The sequence below is a fragment of the Eulemur rufifrons genome, chromosome 23, assembly GCF_041146395.1.
Source record: "Eulemur rufifrons isolate Redbay chromosome 23, OSU_ERuf_1, whole genome shotgun sequence".
Taxonomy (NCBI): domain Eukaryota; kingdom Metazoa; phylum Chordata; class Mammalia; order Primates; family Lemuridae; genus Eulemur; species Eulemur rufifrons.
In genome coordinates, this window is record NC_091005.1 from 16,920,307 (window position 1) to 16,946,379 (window position 26,073).

At 41.2% G+C, this 26,073-nt stretch overlaps 1 protein-coding gene across 2 annotated transcripts; it reads right to left on the bottom strand.

Annotated features, from left to right (window-relative positions):
- Nucleotides 1-4,288: 4,288 nt before the first annotated feature.
- Nucleotides 4,289-20,632, bottom strand: TMEM170A (transmembrane protein 170A). Of its 2 annotated transcripts, none has more exons than XM_069456573.1 (3): nucleotides 20,382-20,632; nucleotides 10,338-10,439; nucleotides 4,289-7,663 (listed from the first exon to the last, which is right to left on the bottom strand). In XM_069456573.1, exons 1-3 carry the CDS (start codon nucleotides 20,512-20,514, stop codon nucleotides 7,533-7,535), a joined length of 366 nt encoding a protein of 121 aa, XP_069312674.1. In that variant the 5' UTR covers nucleotides 20,515-20,632; the 3' UTR covers nucleotides 4,289-7,532. The 2 variants fall into 2 exon arrangements, with proteins under 2 accessions (XP_069312674.1, XP_069312673.1); XM_069456572.1 differs by having other exon boundaries at nucleotides 10,269-10,439.
- Between the last annotated feature and the right edge of the window lie 5,441 nt (nucleotides 20,633-26,073).

A 26,073-nucleotide genomic window follows, 5' to 3' on the forward strand; every position in this document is an offset into this window, starting at 1 on the left:
GCCTGACTGTGTGGATAACTTCGAAGGCTTTGAAGGTGTTACAGAAAATATAAAGAACACTGTCAAAAACATAATGCATATCGCACAGCAAATAAGTGGAGAGGGCTTTGAGGACATAAAGGAAGAAGATGTGGAGGAGATTTTGGCAGAGAAGACCATAGAACCAACCAACGAAGACCTGGATGAGATGGCAAAACAAGTGGGGGGTGTTGGGGTCAGAGATGACGAGGATGGCAATGAAAGTCAGTCTAAGTCTTCAAGAATCGTACCTCTCACAGCAGCCAAAATATCGGAATGGAATTCTGCCTTGGAAAAAATTTTTAATGACATGGAAGAGTGTGACCCCATGCTTGACCGCAGCCTCAAATTTAAGCACCTAACCTCCACTGCGTTTGCCCCTTATACCGAGATGCTTAAAGATTTGAGGCAGAAAGCCAAGCAGACAAGGCCGACGCAATTTTTCAAGTCATTTGGGGAGGGAAAATTGCCCTCTCCGTCCACAAGTGGCCAAAGCCAGACTCCTAAGGTGGAATTGCCAGATGTTGGCATGCCATCCTCTTCCTCCTCTACAGAATAAATTCCACCAACCTCTGCCTTTGTTTTGGGGGGCAAGCCAAGGTGGAGAGGTTTAACCACACTGTGCACTGGCCCCTCACATCCTGCAGCTCCATCAACCGTAAGATTTTAGTTAATGTTTTTATAAAACTTTAAATGCTCAATCTTTAATTTTTTTCACTTTATTTGTATAACTACACAAAATACAGTATGAGTTCACAATAGTGTATGTGTTTGCTGTGAGAACTGTACGGTATGTCAGTGTTTTCTGTTATGTACTATATGTCTGTGCTGTGTGTATGACAGTGGAAAAGTAGTTCAATCTTAGTACACTATAGTACATTACACCAAAATGCTGTCATTGAACTTTTGTTTTATTGTAAATACTGCAGATAATTATTTCTAGGAAACATATATTAAATGTGTTTGAACAGAAATACACATAAAACAAAGTTATGTATTGATCAGCTGACAACAATGCTTTGACCAGAGGCTCACAGGAACCTAACCCAGTAACTCTCCCAGGTGCAATGGTCCAGTATTTGCTAATTCAGTGTTCTTTTTTTTTTTTTGAGACAGAGTCTCACTCTGTTGCCCAGGCTAGAGTGAGTGCCGTGGCGTCAGCCTAGCTCACAGCAACCTCAAACTCCTGAGCTCAAGCAATCCTTCTGTCTCAGCCTCCCGAGTAGCTGGGACTACAGGCATGCACCACCATGCCCGGCTAATTTTTTTTTTTTTCTATATATATTTTTAGCTGTCCATATAATTTCTTTCTATTTTTAGTAGAGATGGGGTCTCGCTCTTGCTCAGGCTGGTCTCGAACTCCTGAGCTCAAACGATCCGCCCACCTCGGCCTCCCAGAGTGCTAGGATTACAGGCGTGAGCCACCGCGCCCGGCCTAATTCAGTGTTCTTGACAACTTTATAGGCATAACTACTGTGAAGAACAAGAATTGACTGTATTCCAGAATGCAGAAGACATCCAGACGAACTTTTCCTTCGAGTTAAATGATGTAGAAGTACCACATATAATCTTTACCATTTTTTAGATTAAACCACTGTAATCATAATCTGGTTATAAGAGTCAATAACTAGAAGCAAATTCAGATGAGACTGCAAATGAGTGCCATGTTATGTGTTCATATTCAGTACATATGTGAGTTTTTTTCAGCTGGAAGTTGTTCCTTATTGATACTCTGGACTAGACTGGGTCTGTGTCATCAATCCTAGAGTTATCTAAGTCACGGAATAGATGAGACATGTCTGTGATTAAAAGGACATTACAGTGGCTGTATACCAGCAAGCTTTTAAAAATAGCCTAATTGAGATATAATTCACACACCATAAAATTTACCCATTTAAAGTGCACAAATCCAACTTTTTGGTACATTCATAGACTTGTGCATTCATCACCAAATCATTTTTAGAACATTTTCATTGCCCCTTACCCATTGTACTGTCCTGTTTCTCCCCAGTCACCAGCTGCTCTAGATTTGCCTATTCTGGACACTTATTTCATGTAAATGGAATCAGACAATATGTAGTCTTTTGTGACTGGCCTCTTTCACTTAGAATGACATTTTCAAAGCTCATCTCTCTTCGGTATATCCTAGAAGTGGGATGGCTCAGTCATACAGTTACTCTGATTTACCTTTTGAGGAACCACCAAACTGTATTCCAAGCAGGTGCACCATTTTATATTCTCACCAGCAGTGTACGAGGGTTCCAATTTCTCCACACCCTTGCCAATACCCTTTTTTCATTCTAGCCATGCTTGTGGGTGTGAAGTGACCCCTCATTGTATTTTTGATTCGAACTTCCCTGATGACTGATGAAGTTAAGCTTCTTTTCATGTCCTAATTGGCCCTTGTATATGTTCTTTGGAGAAATATCTTTTTGGACTCTTTGCCCATTTTTAAACTGGGTTGTCTTTTTATTGTTGATTTTTAAGTTCTTTATATATTCTGGGTACTAGTCCCTTATAAAATATATGACTCTTCTATCCTAATCTTTGTAAAAAGAATGAGAAATTTATTAAAAATATAAAAAAGAAAAAAAATGACTCAAAAATATTTCCTCCTAGTTTGTGTGGTGTCGTTGCACTTTCTTGATGGCGTTCTTTGAACCATTTTTTAAATTTTGATGAAGTCCAATTTATTTTTCTCTTGTCTCTTGTGATTTTGAGGTTGTATCTAAGAAATCTTTGCTTAAGCTAAGATAACAAAATTTACTGTTTTCTTCTAAGAGTTTTATAAGTTTTAGTTCTTACATTTAGGTTTATAACCTATTTAAGCAGACTTTTCTTACGGTACAGTAATATAAAAGTAGATGTGAAATTTGGACCCAGTAATCGGAAGTTACTATTCTTGGCTTCATTTTCCTTAGACAGTGTAAACGGACCCTTTTGCCCCATCACTGGGGTGGGTCTGGGTAAAAAGATTCCTTGGTGTTCTCCAGCAGACCCTCCCCTCCAGCACCCCACTTCTCCTGGCACTGCAAGCTGTTGTTCAGATTCACAACTATAAAGGTTCTGACCACTTTAAGGGTAACCAGAGTGGAAACTGTTTTCCAATAGTTGAGATAAAAAGAAGTGGTGGCTGACAGGCCAAATCCAGCTTAAAATCATGTATTGTTTGACCAAAAAGTGTTTTACAGGAATTTAAATATGTTGCCAGCATTTATAAATAGAGACTTCAAATAGTAATCTAGATTTTCAGCTTCCCTTGAAAAATGAAAATCTGACATTGGGCACATAATCCCACAAAGCAGAAACAGGCGGGAGCCAAGCCACAGCTGGCCCCTTTAGACAGGGCTCTCTAGTTGGCCACAGTACTAACCCCTCCCAACCCCTTATAAGATTTCTAGCTATTGCTCTGTTGTTTTGGCAGTAATTCTGGAGGTCCTCCCTGTCAAACTCAGCACCTTTAGCCTCTCATCTTCCATAGTCTCTTTCCACTTCCCAATGCTGGGTTATTACCTTTTTGGAAACTGAAAGTTCCTCCCTTGTTGGGTCTCAGATACATATACAATCTTGGGGCTTCTGGCTGAACTCTGCATGTTATCTTTCTGGGGTTCTGTCTCTTCATCTTAGTACTCATGTCAGTATACACACGTAAAAATTCATCAAGCTATACATTTAAGATTTGTGAACTTTATGTTAAACTTCAATAAAAAAAATTTAGAGAGAAAAAATGGATGGGCAGTCTCCTGCCAGACATTCACTGTATGTGTCTGCAATGTCTGGAACTGCAGCAGTCATCCTGTGACCAAGAGATAAATGACCCAAATTAGATAATCCAAAATGATGAAAATGGCAGAACAGAAAGAGATTTATGATGTCACTGAGGATAGTAAATTAAAGAGATTTATGATGTCACTGAGGATACTAAATTAACTAAACTTGAAGCTTCTCTTCATATGGACTTACTCTTGAAATAATGTTTCATATACTATATCAGCATTCAGTCATCCCCATGTAGAAGCGTATGAAAGCTTCTTGACGGCAATATATGGGACACAAAATGGAGTTAATAAGAGTCAAGTTCACATGTAAATAGTTTAATCACATCTTTAAACAAGAATTTTACCATAAATTAGTAAGAAGTTGAACATAAAAGAAATACAGTTAAACATATATGTTAAATACTAAGTTATTAAAAAAAAAACAAAAACTGAAGTTTGACAACTTAATTACAAAAGATTAAACTCATTGGCCACTGAAAAAGAAATACAAATCCAACTCACAGAACTGAAAGGAATTCTTTATTGATAAACATTTATACTAGAATTAGAAATGTCAGTAGAAAAATAAAATTTAAATAATTTTCTATTGTACAAATATTTGATCATTTGGACTGTAGCAGTTAGTATGTAAAATAACCTAATACAAAAAGTTAAGCTGATTTTAGTCACAACCAGCCATCTAGAGTGCACAAAAAAGAAATGCAAGTACACAAAACTTTCTGCGTGTGGACTGCTGATGGCACCAGGGCTTCACATTCCAGGAAGTGGCTACTTAGGGAAGGTTGGTGTGTACTGCAGTGTAATAAGAACTTAATTCAAACCAGAGCAGTCAGAAAGGACATTGGAGTCAAAAGCCAACATACAACCTAAAGAAAAAAGGAAGGATTTAAAGGTAGTATTTGCATAAACTTTTTCTCACTAGTTTAAACATTTTGTAAGCAGTAATATTTTGTTGCAAAAAAAGTAAGTTAATAGCACAGAGAGACATCTTTTTCTTGGACTATTCATTACAATTTTGTATATGAACTTAAGTTTTTATAAAATGCTTTCAACCCAAAACCCCATATTAAAGAATCAAGAAATCAGTTTCATGGTAGGGGGCTGCCTCCCTCCCTTTCATTAAAAAAAAAAAAAAAAGGAAAAGTAGAAGCATAGCTGGGGGAGGGGTGGTTGCATATGTCTCTAAGAAAATCAGTTGGCAAAAATTCTCAAAAAACTGTATGAGGTAAAATAAAATGTCCAACACAATTGCCAATATTCTTCCATCTAAGCAACAACCCCTAAATAATTCTATACTTGAGACATAAAAAGGAAAAAGAAAATCAAAGTGGAATAGACATTCTTTATCATTCAAATAGTTTCTCCCTGAAAACATTTCAGGCTACAGAGCTCCATCTATATAAAGTCTGTATACATTTATTCACAGGAAAATGCATCATCACATAATGGGATAGATGAAACATTCAATAATTTGAAGATGCTCTAAAGAAAAATAACCTAACATTTTAATCATAGATCAATATGTTCAAAAATTACTATTCACCAAATATTGGTCCACATGTTTGGTTTGTGAAATTATATCCAAAAGAATGTTTTAGGTGAGAACTCCAAGAGGTATCCTTCAATAGAAATGATCAAAATTATTTCCCATAATAAAAGATACAACTTTCCCAGATTTCTTAAACTGAAGAGATACTTTTCAAAATCGTAGCTTCTTGAGCTGAAAATCAGAATCTTTAAAAATTTGCTTAGAAAATACTGGACCCAGTGGCTCGCGCCTATAGTCCCAGCTACTCGGGAGACTGAAGTGGGAGGATCACCTGAGGCCAGTAATTTCAAGACCAGTTTGGGCAACACAATGAGACCCTGTCTCAAAAAAAATTTTTTTTAATTTGTTTTGAAGAAAGATTTGAGCTTCTTTTTGGGGAATTAATAAAAACATATGGCTGCATTCCAACTTTACTTATAATTCCCCACCCAGCCTGAGTATATGTTACTATAATTTTGATAAGTGGCCTAATTAGTCAAAAGAAACTGTCCTATTAATTTTTGTGATCTCTTTGTAATGTTTTTCTACAATTTTCCCTGGCAAATTGGTCCTCCTGGCAATTTTTAATCAGAAGCCAGAGTGCATATTGCTTTAAATGGAATAGATATGTTCATGTGTATATGCCTTCATTAGGTATTGGCCCTAACCTCACAATAAAAGCAGTCCTTTAAAAATGTCAGATTTAATTACCAGAAACTATTTTGAAAATAGATAATGGAACAAGAACCACATTGATTGTATTCCATATAGAATGGTTTAGGTGGTAAGGATCCAGTTAAAGACTTAATTTTTGCAATCCTTTCCTTTTTGAAGGTCACAGTTTTCAGGCCTTTTAATGAAAAAGACAGATGACAATAAAAATTAAAATAGTTAAAACTACATTTTAAAAAATTCTTGATATTTAATTCTCTTTAAGGATATGAATTCTTTTGAATAAAAACACAAAGGGGAGAGTCGGGGCATATCTGAAAATTAAACTTTAGGCACTTTCTGGGAGTTGATACCCAATACTGTAAATAAAAGTGGGCTAGTTACCACTAGGTAAACATATTAAGACTAAGAAATCAGTAACCACTAACTCTAGTTTCAGATGCATTTGTACAATTTTTCAACAGTCATTAATAAACCCAAGTCACTGAGAAAAACTATAACAGAATGTTTAAAGATCTTATTTGTGCCTCAATGTCCAAAGAGTATCTTAACCAATCTGGCTTAAAGTGTCCAACTCAAGCTATTTAATAGGCTATGTATGATTCCAATTAAACTAAATAAAATTAATAGAATTAAAAGTGATAGGAAAAGGTGGTACAGAAATTCTTTTAAAAACTCTCAGCCGGGAGTACTTGCTCATGCCTACAATTTCAACACCTTGAGAGGCCAAGGTGGGAGGATCTGTTGAGGCCAGGAGTTCAAGACCACCCTGGGCAACATAGTGAGACCCCATCTATAGAAAAAATTTAAAATAAGTCACAATTAGCTAGCTTATTTTGATAAAACATACAAAATAATAAATTCACATTTCTTAAAATATATCAAATAATCAGAGGTCAAGATAGTTATCCAGAAAATGTCACATTATTCAGTGTTAGCTACTTTTTCTTTAAACAGTAGAAATCAAAGCCACTACTTGAGTTATACTTCAATTTCTTTCCTTGTTTTATTTCACGAAATTTGTTTTTGAAGCTATACTTAACCAAAACCTACTTGGCACTTCATGTCATGAAGATGTAGCAAAAAAAAGTTTGCTAAATTTTAATCAAGATTAGAACAACTAGGATGTTAGTACATACTCTGCTCATTTGAAATAAACCGGTATCTTCCATAGTTTCTCTGAAATATGCAACATCGCCTTACTTCATAGAATACTGTTAATTTCAGTGCAAGGGATGCCAACCCACAGGCATTGTTGACCTGGCTTGGGTAAAGGTGCATGTGTAAAACTGCTTCAATTAAAGATCTACAAAAAAGAAATCCAAGAAACTCATTTTGTTTTGGTTGAGAATGATGAGTCCACAAACATCTTCAATTTCAGGAGCTTCAAACTAAGGAAAGGGCTGAGATGTCCTTCACATTCCTGTTCATCCAAGTTGATTCCATTTGAAGAACTAAGAAAACACTCCACTCCACAATGTATTCTTTTTGAGAATTCTATAAAACGTAGGTTCATCTCAGCATAAGAGTATATGCTATAGAGTAGCTAAAATCCGTAAAAAGGAGACCACCACTACACAAAATGTCTGTCCGGTGCCTAAGGTGAGGGCTTCAAATGGAATCATTTCCTTCCCGGCGGCTCGGTAAACTCCAGCAATTGCTGCACCTGATTCAAAATTTAAGAGTGTTGAGGAAACAAACAAAAAACCCAACAAGGTTAACAAAATCATGAAAATGCAGCACTTAAAATTCTACTACAAGCATAACAGGATATTCCGAACTTATATACATTAAAATTAATTGTGTTTTCCCTATTTTATCTGCTAATTAGGTTTTAAGTATTTGTTATATAGTTTGCAGATCACTGATAAGTGCTTTTAGATGCTGACTCCTTAAAACTAAGAATCTCTTAGATTTACTGAATAATCTGAAATAAAATAATTTGGAAGTCATTTCCAAATTTGGTGTGTCAAAACCATAAAGACAGACATTCCCAACGTGACCTAATTATGAACTCAACACATCTCTTCATTCCCCTGTCAATTAGTCCCATGCCTGGCATTTAACAGGTATTAGTACATTCTTGGCAACAAATGACAAAGAATCTTTCCAGTTAGACCGAGCAAGAAATGTTTCAGGCCACTGGGAATCCCTATTCCACCTTCCAATAATATTATACTCAGAGTTCCCTTCAAGAAATGCATGGAGGAGGAGAGAGTAGAGGGGCGGGAAAAGGAAAAGAGAAGGGCCCTCAGCCATAAAGTTGTTATTAATTCAAAGGGCGAGAGGGAAGAGATACTCAGGGATTCCTTTCTGTTTCTCATGTCACTGATTGTTTTAATTGTTAGTCACTAGGACTTCCTATAAGTTAAGAAATCAAAACAAAAACACCTGTATCTTCATCTTCCCAGATACCCATCTGAGTTCCTGCACGGACTCAGCATTGAGACAACAAAGTCAACATTTCATTAGTTTGAAAAGAACAGATCCAGATTTCCCAGACGACCCTCCCCCCAAAATGCTCCAAACAAAATCCTCCTTGGTCACAGCACGTTCATTCATTCAAGTATTTATTTGCAGAACACTTCTGTGTTGTATAAGGTGTGATCCCTATTCTCAAGGTACTCAGAATCTAGCTGGAGACACAAGACAGAAACAGATTTTCAATAATACAAGAAAATATATAGTGTCTCAATGACATGTCTACACATTTTATAAATGTGATATGAAGGTACGTTAACATATTTTAACAAGAAGAAGGAACAGTATTTAACTAACACCTGAATTGGTTGCCTTGAACATTTGTGATTTAGAATGCCTATGTCCAGTAGCAATGCATACATTCTTTATTACTGACATCTGAAAGGCACATGTTTCACTGGGCCCCTCTGAAATTTAACTACCCAAAAAGAGAGGGTTGGGTAGAAAGATGCTTAAAGAACTTGAACTGGACCTTAAAGTGAGATTTTGATGATGAAGCAGGGAAGAAAGGAAAAAGTGTATCAGAGGAAGCAGCAAAATGGAAATGGAACAGACTCTATTCATAGGGCCTTAAAGATGGAAACGAACATAGCATTTATTACAGAATCACTGTGTGCCAGGTATCACATTAAGTACTTTATATGCACATCACCTCATTTAATCACCATGCAAGCGTATGAGGTGGGTAGTGGTATCCTTATTTTACTGAGGGACAAACTGAGACAGGCCACAGGGGCCAAAAATCCAGTACAGAAACTGGACTAAAGGCTCTCTAGAGGAGCAGTAGGTGATACAATGAGAACACAGAGAAACTAGGCCACTTTCTCACAAGAAGTAAAAAAAAAAAAAAAAAATCCAAAAAACTCAAGTCAAAGAGACAGAGGAAAATTTCTGCTTGAAGCTGAAAGTATAAATTCACAGTGAAAAAAATAAAGTTACAAACTAGTAGGAATATTATATTTCTATACTAAAACAGTGTATTTATAGTTACATGTATACCTAAAAAAAAAGCATACACACCAAAATGCAAATTGTGGTTATTTATTACTTAGGGATGGGAAAATGGAGGATTTTAAATTTTGTTTACTTAAAATTTCTAATTTATATGTATATATTCAAGAATGAGTCTAAAAGTGATTTAAACTTATTCTCATCCCTGTAATTATGTGCTGTGACAAGAGCTAAAGCCAAAACAGAAACAAAACAAATCCCTCAACAACAGGTTTAAAAATAATTTATGATATCATGTTATTCCAATTCTTATTCAGAAAGTCCTAAGGGGGAAAAAAAAAAACCCAGAACACAAATCAGGTACTTCTGTAAGCAAGAATTCTTGTCATTAGAATTAGTCTTCTATCCTCAAGGTAACCACATCTGAATGAGTGGAAGTATTTATTTGCAGAACACTTCTATGTTTTATAAGGTGTGATCCCTATATTTAAGGTACTCAGAATTCATCAACCATCTAGCAATGCCACCAGCCAGGTGACGGCCGATCAGAAAGGAGAAGTAGCTTCCAAAAAGACAAATATCTGCTTTTCCTAGTGGCCTGTCTCATAACATGGCTTCCCTAAAGCCACAGAAATAAACTCTGACGAAGGATTTCAGAGAGGTTAGCCAAATAATAGGGGTTTGGGGTAAGAAAAAAACTAAAACATAAAAAAACAGGACTCAAGGTTAAAAGCCACTCTTTTCTTCATCTCACTCAGATATGTTTCTAAAATGGGTATTGAAATTAACTGGCTTGTCATATTAAACGTTTTTGACTGGTATTTTAATGTCTAACATACTTGTCAAGATTCCAGCAGTAATTGGTCCCACGATGCCCATCAACAGGATGCTTACAGACATGAACCTACCATATTTGTGATGTCTGAGGGTGAAGAGGGCCAGTAATCCAGCAGGGACGTGAAAGAAGAGAGAAGACACCAGTGCCCACAGGAACACACCATACCACATCTCTATGAGGAAAGACAAAGGTTGCAAATCAGTGCCTTTCCGAACTCAATCATTGCAAACTGGGACTCATACCCAGTTATTTCATTTTCAAAACCATTAGTTGCAGTGTAAGTTAATCAGTCAAATACCCAAATGTTGATGGTTTAAGAAGGTTCAACAAACTACCACCCACAAGCCACCAACTGTTTTTGTACATAAACATTCCTTTGAACTCATGCCCCTTCCCTAAGTATTGTTTATGACTGTTTTCCAGCTACAAAGGCAAAGCTGGAAACAATGACAAAGACCACAAGGCCCACAAAGCCTAAAACATTGACTGTCCAGCCCCTAACAGAAAAAGTTAGCCAACATCTGACAAGCTACCCATACCCTCAAACTGCAAAGGTTCACTTACATTTTAAAATTGCCCTAAATAATTTCCCTCCCATAAGAAGCACAAGACTAAGTACCAATTAATAGGGTTCTATGCAATCCATGCCTGTTGATCTTTCCTTTTTGATTATTCAGTCTTCTCAAATGGAAAGCTATATAATTCTATTCATTCCACTACCATTTTAAAGATAATGCAGTAAACAACAAGGCATCACCTCCTATTAGGATTATCAAACTCTTTAAGGTTGTGAAATAAATACCAGAAAATATGATTCACTGGAAGACAAATGGCAGGTAAGTGCAAGACAGGTTAGAATTATATGGCTCCTGTAAAACCTCTAATCACTCTTAAGGGGTCTATAATACAGGAAAAATTAAAGTATGTGATCATCAACTATGTACAAAAAAACTATGAATGAGGGACCCTGGAAAATATAAAGAAAACAATACCATCCTGCTTGCAATTGACTTTACAATTTGGCAAATGGTAGATACGGCATGTTTCCCCAAATGAACTGAAGGCAAGGATTTAGGATCCTCAAAAAGCTCTCTAGCTACCTACCTATATGGAGAGAATGAAGGAGACACATTAGATAAAACCCATTGTCTATCCATAGCTAGAGGCAACTAAGTGGCAGGTGATTTTAGAGAGCAGTGAACAGCTTAGCTCTGCAGGGTAACTTTTGTTGTGGGGACTCCACCGTGCATTGTAGAAGGTGGAGAGGCATTCCTGGCCAGGAGCACACGTCCCTACTTGTGTCAACCAAAATATCTCCAGTCATTGTCAAATGGCCCCAGGGGGGCAAAGCCACCCTAATTAAAAGCCACTGGCTTGACTGAAGGATAGAGGGTTTACAAGAGCAATGGCAGTTAATACTACAAATGTCTTTACACATTTCTGGGGGCTTTGAACACCAGACTAAGGACTTCAACATGAAAGCTGTGGAAGTGCCACCGAAGGTTTTGAGCAGTAAAGGGTTGTCAGGACATTATTCTGCAGGCCCCAGCTCACACTCCCAGTCGGAATACAAACTGGAAAACCACCTTTTTGCAGGGTAGTTTGAAAGTCAAATGTGCATATCTTTTGCTACAGCGATTGCACTTCCAGGAATAGGAATACATCCTACAGGAATACACACATAGGCAGGAACGGAGGAAACAAGAGGTTCCCTGCAGCACTGTCTGTACTAGCAAAAACTGGAAGCCACCTGCATGGCTACCACTGTAGGACTTGGAAAACATGCTCTGCGTACCTACATAATGGACCATTACACAGCCACATAAAAATATGACACAGATGTACACATACTGATGGGGTAAGATGCCCAAGTCACATTATAAAGTAACAAAAGCAAGTTGCAGAATAGTATGTAGTAGAATAAGATCCTCTTTGTTGAGAAAACAAAACAAACAATATAAACAAACGTGCATGTATAAAAAAGTCTGGACGTGTTTATTTATTTAATAAATATTCACTATGCAAACAGGCGCTTTTCTAAGTGCTTTACAAATGCTAACTCATTCAATCCTCAGAACAACTCTGAAGCACATACTATTAACATACCTGCTCACAGATGAGACACACAACCACACGGAGGTTAAGAAACTTGCCTGAGCCCAAACAGCCAGCCCTCATCCAATATGCCACCTTGTGGTGTATATTCAATTATAAATTCAATTATTTCTTGGTAGTGGGGTGGATGCCAATTCACTTTTTACTTTCTAGAAAAAACAAAGGTTTTGTTTTAAGAAGAACTGCTCAGGAAGTTTGATCTGCTTGGTATGAACAATTAAAGAGAGACCAGTTAGGGGCATCAATGGTATTGGGGAGATGGGGGGGAGGGGAACAGGTGCTTTTCTGGAAGTTCTAACTGTACTATAGGCACACTGCTGAGGGTGTAGTTTCTTCCCAGCTCAATTACAACAGTTTTATGGAAGGTTTTTAATCAGGTTACACAGACTTCTTAATCTTGATGGGGGGCTGAGGCCAAATCCCCTCAAGCCACCCTTGGAATTGTCACAGATGACAGCTCAAATTCTTTCTGCATTTTGAGTCAAATGAAGCTTCTGAATATCCCTAATTAGGGGGCCTAAGTCTTGTTTTGGATGAATGGTTCTTAGTGAAAGCATCAGGGATGCCCCATGTAGGGCTCAATGCTTATTTATAACAAAGGACTGAGAGTGTTTTGGCACTTTTGATGTGGTGAAAAACTACCAGATAGCTACAAAAGGCTTCAAACCATTTCTGAAATTTTCTGCTGAACAAGATATAACTCAAGCATAATGTCAAAATACTGTTGAAACTGGTCTATTTTGTTTGAAAGTGTTTGGCAAATTCCATTAAAAACAAGCTTAAATCACATAATATGGAATGTAAAATGATTACATACTAATGCCTGGGAGGATCACCTGAACCTAGGAGTTTGAGGTTGCTGTGAGCTATGATCACACCACTGCACTCCAGCCCAGGCTATAGAGCAAGACCTTGTGTGAATAAAAAATAAATACTAATGCCTCAAGCTTAAAAAATTAAATGTATATTTGTACATAAGTATAAAAACATATGTAAAATACATACACACACACTAATGCCCTCTTCCAACGAAGAAAAAAAGCCACCTTTTCAATCAATACTGTCAATCAGAAACTGAGGGCAGGATTCTCCATCCTCAGTGTTTCAGGCCCCCACTTCCTCGGGAACAAATCTATGTCCTACTGCGGCTTCCCTCCCAGCCTGTCACCAGGCCAGGAGCTATTCCTGCCTTCCACTGCCCAGGAGACTTGCCCTCCCTTGTCGGCAGCAGCTCCAAAGGCTGCACTGTCCGAGTACTGTTCCTGCCTAATAAATAGGCACCTGCCTGAGCTCTGGTGCCCACACATCCCTCCTGCCTGAGCAGCCATTGCTGGACCCTGGCTCAGCCTGGGCTCCCAGCTAAGGCCCCCTGTACACCACCCACTGCCAGCTGGTCCCCAAGCCAACAGCACAGCACCATGCAATTCTCTTCCAAAGCAGAAGCACCATCTTCAATCCTAGAACTCTCACCAACCACCCCCCAAATCACTCTGACACTGACCACCCTAACACCTAGCTTGCAGAAAGTTCTATGATGGCACCAGGAATCCACTGCCCCAAACTGGACAAATGGGATACGGATACAAACCTGCCTCCAAGAATTTAGAGCAGTCACCATGTGGCTGCCATCTGTCACCACTGACGTGAGAGCACCTCTGGGCCCCTGCTGTCCAGAGCCTCTCTGCTGGAGCTCCCTGTGTTTCAGAGATAAGCGCTGCTTTCTGCAGTAGCCCAAGGCACTGCTGGCGCCTGGCTTCTCGCCTGCGACCTCAGAACCATGGGTGCAGTGACCAGAGACTCTAGGCCTTGATCTGCTAGAAACACACGAAGCTGGTAACTTCCAGAAAGGTGGATCTGAACACAAATGTGCCACCCAACTGCTAAGGGATGAACTGTGTGCCCCCCAAATTCCTATGTTAAATCCGATAGAACTGTGGTGTTATAAGAGGAAAAGATCTCAATCTCTTCCTCTCTCCCCCTCTCTCTCTCTCTCTCTCTCTCTCTCTCTCTCTCTCTCGCATGTTGGGACTTAGCAAGAAGGCAGCCACCCGCAAGGCAGGAAGAGGCCTTCGGCAGAACCCGACCACGCTGGCACCCTGATTTCAGACTTCTAGACTCCAAAACTTCTTAAACATAGTTGTTTAAGACAATTAGTCTGTGGTATTTCATTATGGCAGCCCAAGCTGAGACAGCAACACTCTCCAGCCCCGAATTTCCCAGGAGCACAGCACCTGCCCGAGGAGGCCTGCTAGGAGACCCAGACACAATTTTCCTGAAAGCTTAAAGGCCAATTTGTAAACAGGACCTGGCTTAGCAGGCCGGCACCTCCCTGAGGTTTTGAGAAGGGGAGGCACACTGCACCCCACAACCCTGAGCCACATCCATTAGCCCCTTCAGTGGCTACATATTTTATGTAGCACCACTTAAGTCACTTCAAGCGGGGGGAAAAAAGGCCTTCATTAGATGAGTAGTGTAGTTTATAAAAACACTTTTAGATGGATGGGATTATTGCAGGACTCTAATAGCAAAGGCAAACTTGGATCTATAAAACCCTTTTTGAACAAAGTGATTTCTCTTTAATTTACTGCACCTTAATATATCATCTATTTAATAGCTATTTATCGATCATCATACGGCACTTTTCATTTCTCTGGCTCAGCACACTATCAAAAATCTTTGTCTACATAGCTTATGGTATTTCCTTGTTCACTACTTCAGATCAAGTGCATTATCTCAGCTTTGTTTACCTTGTGAGCTAAAGGCACTTCCTTCCCTATGGTGAAGTATAAGTCAGATAATTAACCCCTAATACAGATTATTAGGGAACTGAGAATAAGCACAGTGGTAGAATGAGCCCCAAAGATGTTCACATCCTCATCCCCCAAACCTGTGAATATGTAACCTTAACTGATAAAAGGGACTGTGTGGACATAATTAAATTAAGGACCATGCAATGGTGTTAATAGAGTATCCTGGATTTTCCAGATGGGTGTAATCACAAGGGTCCCTGTAAGAGGGAGTCAGGAGGTCAGAGTCAGAGAGATGTGAAGATGTCATACTGCTGACTTTCAACAAGAGAAAGGGGCCATGTGCCAAGGAATGCAGGTGGCCTCTACAAGCTGGAAAAGGTATGGAAATAAATTCTTCCTAGAGCCTCCAGAAGGAACCCAGCCTTGCTGACACCTTGGTTTTAACCCAGGGAGATCCATTTCTGACTTCCAGAACTGTAAGATGATAAAATCTGTGTTGTTTTAAGCTGCTAAGTTTGTAGTAATTAATTACAGTAGCAATAGCCAAGTAATACAAATATTCAGAATTTATTCATTCATCAAATATTTACAGAGCTCATTCTATATGCCAGGAATGTCAGTGAAAAACAAAAAGACTAAAGACCCTGCCCTCAAAGAGCTTATTTCTTTAGGAATATATTTTCACACACACACTGCAGTGAAGGAGAAAAGCCACAGGGCAGAATCCTCTAGGTGATTGTGTATTAACAAAACGGTTTACAATGGCCAGCTCCCTGGCCCTCTAACCTCCACAGCTGAGTCTCCTCATTTCTGAGCACAGGCTCAAGACCAATCTGGCCCCCACCAGCAGGAATGGAAGGACCCTGAACCAGATGGGCAGTGTGAAGCTTAGCACTGAGCCATCCTTTCAGCTGGGCCCACTCCAACCTTGCCTTACAGTCAAACCACCAGGTAAACACAGCCAGTTCTCTGAAGCCAGGGTTCCAAGTAGACCACATCAGTCATCCTGGGGATTGGAGTCCTACCTAGTCCTGAAACTCCATGCTTGACCTGGGCTGCCTTGATGCTAACTGCCCACCACCCTGCAGCTCAGCACAGTCCACTGGGAGACTCTTCTCTTGCCAAATCCCAACGACCTGCCAGGAGATCCAACTGTCCCCTCCACTTCTCCTTAACAATGATGACATGCCCATTGAGACTACCAACTGTACTCTGACACCTCTCTCCAGATATTACAGCCTGCCTGCCTTCTCCTCCCTGGTTTCTGAGTGTGCCCCTGGCCTGCCTCACCCCCATGGTCACTGGGTCTTACCTGGCCAGACCCTGTCTGTCCTGATCTGGCCTCCCATCTACTCTCCACATAAAGCCAGGAAGCCAATGCTATTGGGTATGGGGTTTCTTGTCGGAGTGATAAAATATTCTCAAATTGATTGTGATTACCGTGGCATTTATAAATCCAAAAACCACTAGAATGTACACTTTTTAAAAATGTAAGTGAGATCATCCCTCTGCTCAACATCCTCCAGTACAGCTCTCCAGGATCTGACCTCCCTCCCTTCTCTCCCCTTTGCCCACACATTCCATCCAGGCACTCCGGCCTCCTTTATGTTTCTTCAACAAGCTTCTGTTCCAGGACCTCTGAATCTGCTGCTCCCTGGCCTAGAAAGCTCTTGCTCTTCCCCTTAATAGCTCAGTGGCTCGTTCCTCACTTCCATGAGATTTCTGCTCCAATATCATCATCAAGGGCTTCCTGATAACCTTATGGAAAACAGCATCCCCAGCACCACACATGCCCCACCATTTACTAGGCCCCTCACCCTGACACCCACCACCAGCTGCTCCATCTCCTAGGTTTTTGTTTGTTTCCTCTCTTTCCCCATTAGCAAGAAAGCTCCACAAGGGAAGGGGTGTTCTTTTGTTCACTAAGGCATCTTTACCTAGTGCCTAGAAAACAACGGACACACAATTGACAGAGTACATATTTGCTGAGTGAATGAATAAATGACAGGTCCAAGTGAGACTCATTCTTGATTCCAGAAACTAGGACAATGAAAACATTATTGCATTTTAGTTTAATTATCACAAAATGTACTTTGAAGTTGATTTAGTGAAATCCATATCTTCAGAAAATCAATGGCATTCCTGATACAAGAAAAAAATCTGCCTCTCTTGGTATTCACAGTTGTTAAAAATAACAACAAAAGAAATCTGAACAATTGGAATAAAAAGGGCTAGGCAGATGTCTAAATGGCTAAATTGCAAATGAAGGCAAAAAAAATCAATTCAGTCCTTCCTGGTAGAGATAAATATTTCAAATATTTCACAGCAATGGTTCCGCCACAATGAGTTGGCATAAAAGGCAAGTAACCTCTTCTCTGAGGCTAAAATACCAACTATGACGGATTCAGGACAATGAATGGAATTCCTGCTAAGCAGGCTTTGGTGCCTCAAATAGGATCAAACTTCATTATACCCATCATTCTCGCTAAGGATGATATACAGCAGGGCCATTATGTGTTTACCACCAAAATCTGATGCACTTGAGGTCAGGGGCTATGGCTCACATCTGACTATACCCCCAGCCCCAAGCCTGCACTTGGCTAAATGTACACTTACTGAATGAATAATCCTTGGTGTTCACCCTCAAGTTACATGTCCATAGAAGTAACCATAAACTCAAGTACATATTGCAGTTTAATATTTTCAGGACAATTTCTGAAAGCAAAACCTACCACAGCAACAGATTCTCTACTATGACATATTAAAACTATCATCCCAAATCCACTTATCTCAATCTTTTCTTAAAGAAAGAAAAGAGAACTAACAAAAAGCCAGAAAGATTGAACAGAATATTCCTTTCTAAAGTATCACGATACATATGCCTCTTAATTAAGAGATGATTCCGGTACCCTTACAATGAAAAATTATGGTAGACACCATCTTCACCAAATGATCAAACTTAGCATTATCAATTAAGATACAAATTGACCTTAAAAGTCTCTTGATGTGATATAGTGACAAGAGGACTTTACCTACGTAGGTAGCATTCTGGCCAAAATGTTTAATCTGAATCTAATCATGAAACAAATCAGATGATCCTAGATTGTAAAACATTATATGAAACAATTAGCATGGACTCTTTAAAAATGTCACTCTCAGGCTGGGTGCAGTGGCTCACACCTATAATTCCAGCACTTTGGGAGGCCAGAAGATCACTTTAGGCCAGGAGTTGGAGACTAGCCTGGGCAGCATGGCAAGACCCCATCACTACAGGACATAAGAAAAATTAGGTGGGTATGACTATGCGGGCCTGTAGTCAGAGCTACTCAGGGGACTGAGGCAAGAGGATCCTCTGAGCCCAGGAGTTCCAGGCTGCAGTGAGCTATAATTGTGTCACTGCACTCCAGTCAGGGTGACAGAGCAAAACTCTGTCTTTAAAAAAAAAAGTCAATCTTAAGTAACTGATACAAAGGAGAAAGAACTGTTCTAGATTAAAGGAGACTAAAGAGACAGGCCAACTTAGCGCAATGTGTGAACCTTGATTAGATCATGGAATTTAAAAGGAAGAAAGCTATTTGGACAACTGGGGAAATTTAAATAACTTCTGTCCACTAGATAACATTCTACTGATGTTAAATTTCATGGATGTGATATGGTCTCATGGCTATCACAGAAAATGTTGTCTTAAAAGATACACAACTATTATGTGCCCATAATAATTTAAAATTAAAGATTTTTAAAAAGTTAAAAAAAAAGAAAATGTTGTGTTTTAAAAGATAACGTGAAGTATGAGGCACGAGCGCTGTGATATCTGCTACTTCCTATCAAATGACTCCCCAGAAAGGTGTAATGTATGTATGCGCATTATATATACATACATAGAGAAAAAGCCAAAGAGTCCACCTATTACTGAATCTAAGTAAAGGGCACATGGGTGTTTGTTGTACTGTTCTTTCCATTTTTCACTAAGTTTGAAATTTTTATAAATAAAGAGTTGGGGGAAAAACAAGGAAACAAGAACAGATTAATTTGGTCCCACTAGTGCCTCCAGACTGTGAGAACATTTTCCAGACAGGGTCCCCAAAACAACATATATATATATTTTTTAATCACTGTCCCATGTGATCCTAGTACCTTCTGAAATAACTTGAACAGCTAGATTCTCGTTTTAGGCATGGATACAAGCTAACATCTGTATCTGCCCCATCTGGGTTATGACCTTATCCGCTATTTCACAGACTTGACCAGGAAAATCCCTAGGTAAGTAATACACAGAACTTCCCGGTGTCCACTGAATGACACCTGGCAGTCGCTGCCCAGCGCATGAAAAATCACTGGTGTCTGTTTAGGACTGTGGTCGGTAATCCCAACCTCCTTCCCTCTGCTTTGTCTCAGGGCTCCCTTCTCTCGCTGTTTAGGAAGACATCAGTCAACTCTGCTGGGCAGCCCCACCTCCCCCTTCCACAGCCATAGATAGGCCTAGTCTTCTTGCCTTTAATGGCCCAACACAAATTTAACTATGTCTTCCCTTCAAAGCCTTTTTATCAATGTTCCCAGATGAAATCATTTCTCCTCCCTTCAATTTTCTGAGCACGGGGAGTTCTTCCTTCTATTATAACTCTGTAAAATCCTTCTACCAGGTCCAGGTGAAACTCCAGTGGGGGTAGGAAGAGTTAAAAAGAAGCTGTGTCAAAAATCTTGAGCGAGTGAGTGGGAGACTCGGCAACAGGTCTCCGAAAATGATTCCTAGAAAGAGAAGCTGGTGGAGAGGGTGGATTTGGACAGAGGTACCAAAGGGAGTGAGATCTGACAGCCCCTCTGCCAGGCCAGGACGCCCCGAGCCGAGTTTCCCCTCCCCAAGAGGAACCAAACAGGGCAGGGACGACTGCCTTCCGGGCTCAGTCGGGTGAAAGTCCGCACCTGGGACGCTAGGAAAATCCAAAGGACAAGGCCAGCTCGGGGGAGGGGTACAGAGTGCGGCCGAGCTCCCTGCAGCCGCCGGGTCCACCAAAGGCTGCCCCCTCCGACCTCGCCCCCAGCGCGGGCTCCGGGTGGCTCGGCCTCAGGGGATGACCGGGGAGGGAGGGGAAGGCACTCTCGGGCGAGCGAGCGGGAACCTCCCTCCAAGATCCGAAAGGCGCCCACTTGAACGGTCGGCAAAGCCCCAGCCGGCGTTTAGGAACCAGCGGCGCCCCCCAGCCCGGGCGAAGCGGCGGCGGGGCGCGCAGTGCGCAGGCGCGGGGCCGTACCTGGGAAGGAGCAGAGAGAAGTGGAGTTGGGGCACAGGGTCCCGTTGCCCACCCGCGGCACGACCTTCAGGCTGAGGATTTGCTGCACGAGCCCGGCCGAACCACCGCTGCTGCCGCTCCCCTCGCGCTCCATCCCGCCGCCATTCACCACAGAGACGTGAGGAACGAGCGTCCGAACTGCGGCAGAGACCCGCTCCCGCCCCTCCGCCGCCTCAGCGTCCCCTTCAGCCCTGGCCCTCTTCTTCCTCACAACGGCGCTGCCAAGTGATGGTTCCGTCCTCCAATCACAGGGCGCCGCGGACGTGAGAGGCAGGGCCAAGGGTGTTCCCGCCCCTGACGTTCCGTACGGCTTGCAGAAACCCATCGCCAGGGGCACGCCCCCTACTGGAGAAATCTCTCCGTCTCCAGCAGAGCGCGCTCTACTCGGCCCTTCTCTGCGGCGCCACCTATAAGGAAAGTAGGGAATGACACGCGCCCCAGCAGGACAGACCGATCTGGCAAAGCAGCGACCATTACAGATTTGTAACGTTGTTTTAGCTAAGACTGGACCCCAGTATTCATGAAACTTTCGTGAAAGGAACAAGAAAGTTCCCTATTTAAAACTGACAGTAGAAAGATCCCATTCAAAGGTTGATGTGGGACCAGGATGGGAAGAAAACTACGTGTATATATAGTCTATAGGGTGGTACTAGTTTTAAATAAAATAAAAAATTTAAAGACATTCCAGTTCAATGCAGCAAAACTGGATCATAAATTTTTTCTCTCATTCTGTAATGGAAGGAGATCCTGTAAAAATGAATGCAGGAAAATAATAAAAAGGAATAAGCTAATGTTTAGTCCATTTGTGCTGCCATAACAAAATACCTGACATAGGGAAATTTATAAATAACAGAAATTTATTTTCTCACGTTTCTGGAGGATAGAAGGTCCAAGATCAAGGCATCGGCAGCTTCTTGGTCTGGTGAGGACTGGTTCCTCGCAGACAGCACCATCTAGTGTCCTCACAAGGCCGAAGACAGTGAACTGACTTCATCAAGCCTTTTTATAAGGGTCCTAATACCATCCATGAGGGCTCTGCCCTCCTGACTTAATCCTCTGCTAAAGGCCCTACCACTTAATATTATCACATAGGCCATTAAGCTTCACCACATGAATTTGGGGAAACACATTCAGACCATAGCAGCTAATAACAGTAGAGTTCTGAAAGGGATGTTATCAAGGATAAGTGATTCCCACAAAGTTCCAGGAGATGGAGAGGCTTTTGAGGAACAATAATAAGTATTCGCTGGACCTTTTCCTATGTGTCACTAAGCCAAATGCTAGCTATGCATTACCTTAGGAACCCAAACAGCTCAGTGAAGTTATTTTTATTCCCATTTCACAGGTGAAATTGATATTTAAAAGAGATAAAATAATTTGGCTAAGGTCAAAAAATTAATAGGTGACCAAGATGGGATGTTAACCTAGGTGTTGTTTCCACAGCCTAGTGGTTGACCTTTACACCACGTTTTGGAGAAGGGAGGCATAACACAGAAGGAAGCCACGAAGGAGGAGGAACCCTCCAGAGGCTGGGAGGGGGACAAGGAGGGAGGCGGGACACAGAGGGATCTACTGAGACTGGAGCTATGGAGTAGAGCAGCTCTGCCAGTTCCTCCTCTCTTCCTCCATCCCCTGCCCCACCCACAAGTAGAACAGGCTGGACAGATATTCCAGCTGACCCAGGATAAAACAGAAAATTTAGAAAAAGATAAATAATTTTTCTTAATTAGCATACTCAAAGGGTCTCAAGAAGATACTATATTCATAAAACCAAAACATGATGCTATGAAAAATGAACAGAGAACAAGAAAGAGCTCTTAGAAATTAAAGATACAACTAGGTGTGGTGGCTCACGCCTATAATCCTAGCACGCTGGGAAGCTGAGGTTGGAGGATCACTTGAGGTCAGGAGTTGGAGACCAGCCTCAGCAAGAGTGAGACACCCCCCCACCCCCTGTCTGTACTAAAAATAGAAAAAATTAGCAAAGTGTGGTGGTGCCCACCTGTAGTCTCAGCTACTCAGAAGGCTGAGGCAGGAGGATCGCTTGAGCCCAGGAGTTTGAGGATGCTGCGAGCTAGACTGATGCTACTGCACTCTAGCTGGGGCAACAGAGCCAGACTGTGTCCCCGCCCCACCCACCCCCAAAAAGAAAAGAAATTAAAAATATGCACTTCCAGATTTTACAGTGTCATAGATGAATTAAAATAAACTTGAGGACATCAACTTTAGAGGCCAATAAAAAATGGAAGAGTAGAGGACTGTCTAACTAATAGGTGTTTCAGGAAAAAAATAACAGAAAAAAAGTGGCCGGGCGCAGTGGCTCACGCCTGTAATCCTAGCACTCTGGGAGGCCGAGGCGGGTGGATCACTCAAGATCAGGAGTTCGAGACCAGCCTGAGCAAGAGCGAGACCCTGTCTCTACTAAAAATAGAAAGAAATTATATGGACAACTAAAAATATATATATAGAAAAATTAGCCGGGCATAGTGGCACATGCCTGTAGTCCCAGCTACTCGGGAGGCTGAGGCAGGAGGATCGCTTGAGCCCAGGAGTTTGAGGTTGCTGTGAGCTAGGCTGACGCCATGGCACTCACTCTAGCCTGGGCAACAAAGTGAGACTCTGTCTCAAAAAAAAAAAAATAAATAAAATAAAAAAATAAAAATAAAAATATAAAAGAAAAAAAGAGCAAGAAAGAAACGTCTGAAATACAGATGAGTCAGAGCAGAAAAGAAACATGTGCTTATTAAGTACCTAAGAGAATGAATGAGGAAAAAAAATACTTTAATCAGGCCAGCCATGGTGGCTTATGACTGTAATCCCAGGGTTTTGGGAGGCTGAAGCAGGAGGATTTCTTGAGCCCAGGAGTTCGAGGCTGCAGTGAGGAATGATTGTGCCACTGTACTCCAGCCTGAGCAACAGAGAGACGCCCTGTCTCTCAAAAAAGAAAAAACAGGCCGGGCGCGGTGGCTCACGCCTGTAATCCTAGCACTCTGGGAGGCCGAGGTGGGCGGATCGTTTGAGCTCAGGAGTTCGAGACCAGCCTGAGCAAGAGCGAGACCCCATCTCTACTAAAAATAGAAAGAAATTATATGGACAGCTAAAAATATATATAGAAAAAATTAGCCGGGCATGGTGGTGCATGCCTGTAGTCCCAGCTACTCGGGAGGCTGAGGCAGGAGGATCCCTTGAGCTCAGGAGTTTGAGGTTGCTGTGAGCTAGGCTGACGCCACGGCACTCACTCTAGCCTGGGCAACAGAGTGAGACTCTGTCTCAAAAAAAAAAAAAAAGGAAAAACAAAAACAAAAAAACACCCAAACACTTTAATCATCCTTGTGAAATTTCATAATCAAGAATAAAGAACACACATTAAAATGATGAATTTTATGATATGTAATTATATCTCATTTAAAAATATTGAAAAAAATGCTTAATGAAAGAAACCAGCCACAATGACTACATGTTTTCCAATCCCGTTTATATGAAATGTCCAGAAATAGCAGAATTTTAGAGACAGAACGGAGATTAAGAGTTGCCTATGGGTGGGGGTGAGAATGAGGAGTGACTGCAAACTGGCCTTGGGGTGATGGAAGTGTTTTAACACTAGATTGTGGTGATGGTTGCGCTACTCTGAAAATGTATTTAAAATCATTGATGTGTACACTTAAAACGCATGAATTTATGGCATATAGATCACACATTTTTAAAACTTTAAAAAAAATGACCAATAGGCTCCAAAAATTTCTGTTTAGGTTAATTAGAGTACCTGAAATGTCATTTTAAACATTAACAACTGTAACAGTCATCTTGGCTTTCCACTCTTTTAAATATAACTTTCACATCTGTTTCGTTCTTCGACTTAGGAATAAAAAAACACAAGACTTTAAAAATGGCTCAGGGATTTAGTTAGTCAGTAAAGCTGAAACTTTTTGTCATGTTAGTTGAAATGGAAAGATCTTCTGTGATTTACAGATATTTTCCAGTAGATCTAGACGACTTGTTGGCATTTCAGATTCTGTAGGACTTTTTTTTGGCATGTGACAGAGTGATTAGTGCTGACAGCGTTTTTCCATAATCGTGCTATGTCCAAGGCTGGCCCTGGAAGTAGATGGTATTGCTCCACCAGAAAAAGAAACAAAGAGAAAGAAAAAGGGAGGAGGAGAGAGTAGAATTAGGAAATCTCTAAAATACTTCCAGAATGAAACTAGGTCACCTACAAAGAAATGAGAATCATGAATCGGTTCAGCAGCCAAGTGAAGGAGGCTGGATTGCAATGCACACCAATATCTTCCATATTTGCAGGGAAAAAGCTTTTTTGAAAGCTTAAATTCAAAAGAATTGTGGAGCTGGGCATGGTGGCTCATGCCTGCATTGCCAGCCACTCGGGATGCGGAGTTTGGAGAATCCTTTGAGGCCAGGAGTTGGAGACTGCAGGGAGCTATAATCACACTACTGCACTCTAGCCTGGGAGACAGAGCAAGATCCTCTCTCAGAAAAAAAAAGTGTTATGTACAAAATGCATAATATTTTCCTTTTAATTTAAGAACATTAGCAAGACTGTTGATTAGAGTTCCCCATTAAAGCCTTTGTTTTGGAATCTTTTTCTTTCTATCTTTTTTTTTTTTTTAGACAGAGTCTTGCTCTGTTGCCCAGGCTAGAGTGCCATGGCATCAAGCTCACTGCAACCTCAAACTCCTGGGCTCAAGCGATTCTCCTGCCTGAGCCTCCCCAGTAGCTGGGACTATAGGCGTGAGCCACCACGCCTGGCTAATTTTTCTACTTTTAGTAGAGATGGGGTTTCATTCTTTCTCAGGCTAGTCTCAAACTCCTGACCTCAAGTGATCCTCCAGTCTCAGCCTCCCAGAGTGCTAGGATTACAGGCATGAGCCATGGAGCTTGGCCTATTCTGGAGTTCTAAGCTAACACTTTGAGTTACTTTTGTTCATGTTTCTCTCACATGACGTGTGCTGCATGCATTAATAAACTGGTTTTCCCTAGTGAATCTGTCTTTTTGTTACAGAGCCTGTCTTAGTGTGCCTTGCGCTGCTATGACACAACACCACAGACTGGGTAATTTGTAATGAACAGAAATGTATCAACTCACAGTTCTGGAGGCTGGGAAGCCCACGGTCCAGGAGCCAGCATCTGGCAAGGGCTTTCTTGCTGTGTCCCAGTGTGGCTGAAGGCAGCACATGGTGGAAGGGCAAAGAGAGGCTGAGAGAGACAGAAAGAGGCTGAGCTAGTTCACCCATAGGGCACCACTCCCCCGATAACCAATCCACTCCTGCAGTAATGGCATTCATCCCTTCAGGAGGGCAGAGTCCTCATGGCCTAATCACACCTCAACAGACCCCACCTTCCAACACTGTTGCACTGGGGATCAAGTTTCCAACACGTGAACTTTGAGGGACACATTCAAACCATAGCAGAGCCCCAGCTGAAAGCCCAAGATGTCTAAAGGTAAAGTTTTGCTTCCCCTACAAGGCCTAGGCTCGAGCCTGGCACCCCGGGACTTGTGGCACATTCTACCGGCCAATGCAAGACAGGACCACCCCAGATTCAGAGGTGGGGAAATGAGGCTACAATAATGGCTCCTGTATCCACATGACCTGTAGTCATGGAGCAGAAAGTGTGGATACGGCAGCCATTATGGTAG

Coding starts and splice junctions, on each gene's coding strand:
- TMEM170A (XM_069456572.1), bottom strand. CDS start 20,514: ATGGAGCGCGAGGGGAGCGGCAGCAGCGGTGGTTCGGCCGGGCTCGTG. Junction 10,440..20,381: donor TTCTCTCTGCTCCTTCCCAG/GTACGGCCCCGC, acceptor CTTTCCTCATAG/AGATGTGGTATGGTGTGTTC. Junction 7,664..10,268: donor TACTGCTGGAATCTTGACAA/GTATGTTAGACA, acceptor ATTTTGAATCAG/GTGCAGCAATTGCTGGAGTT.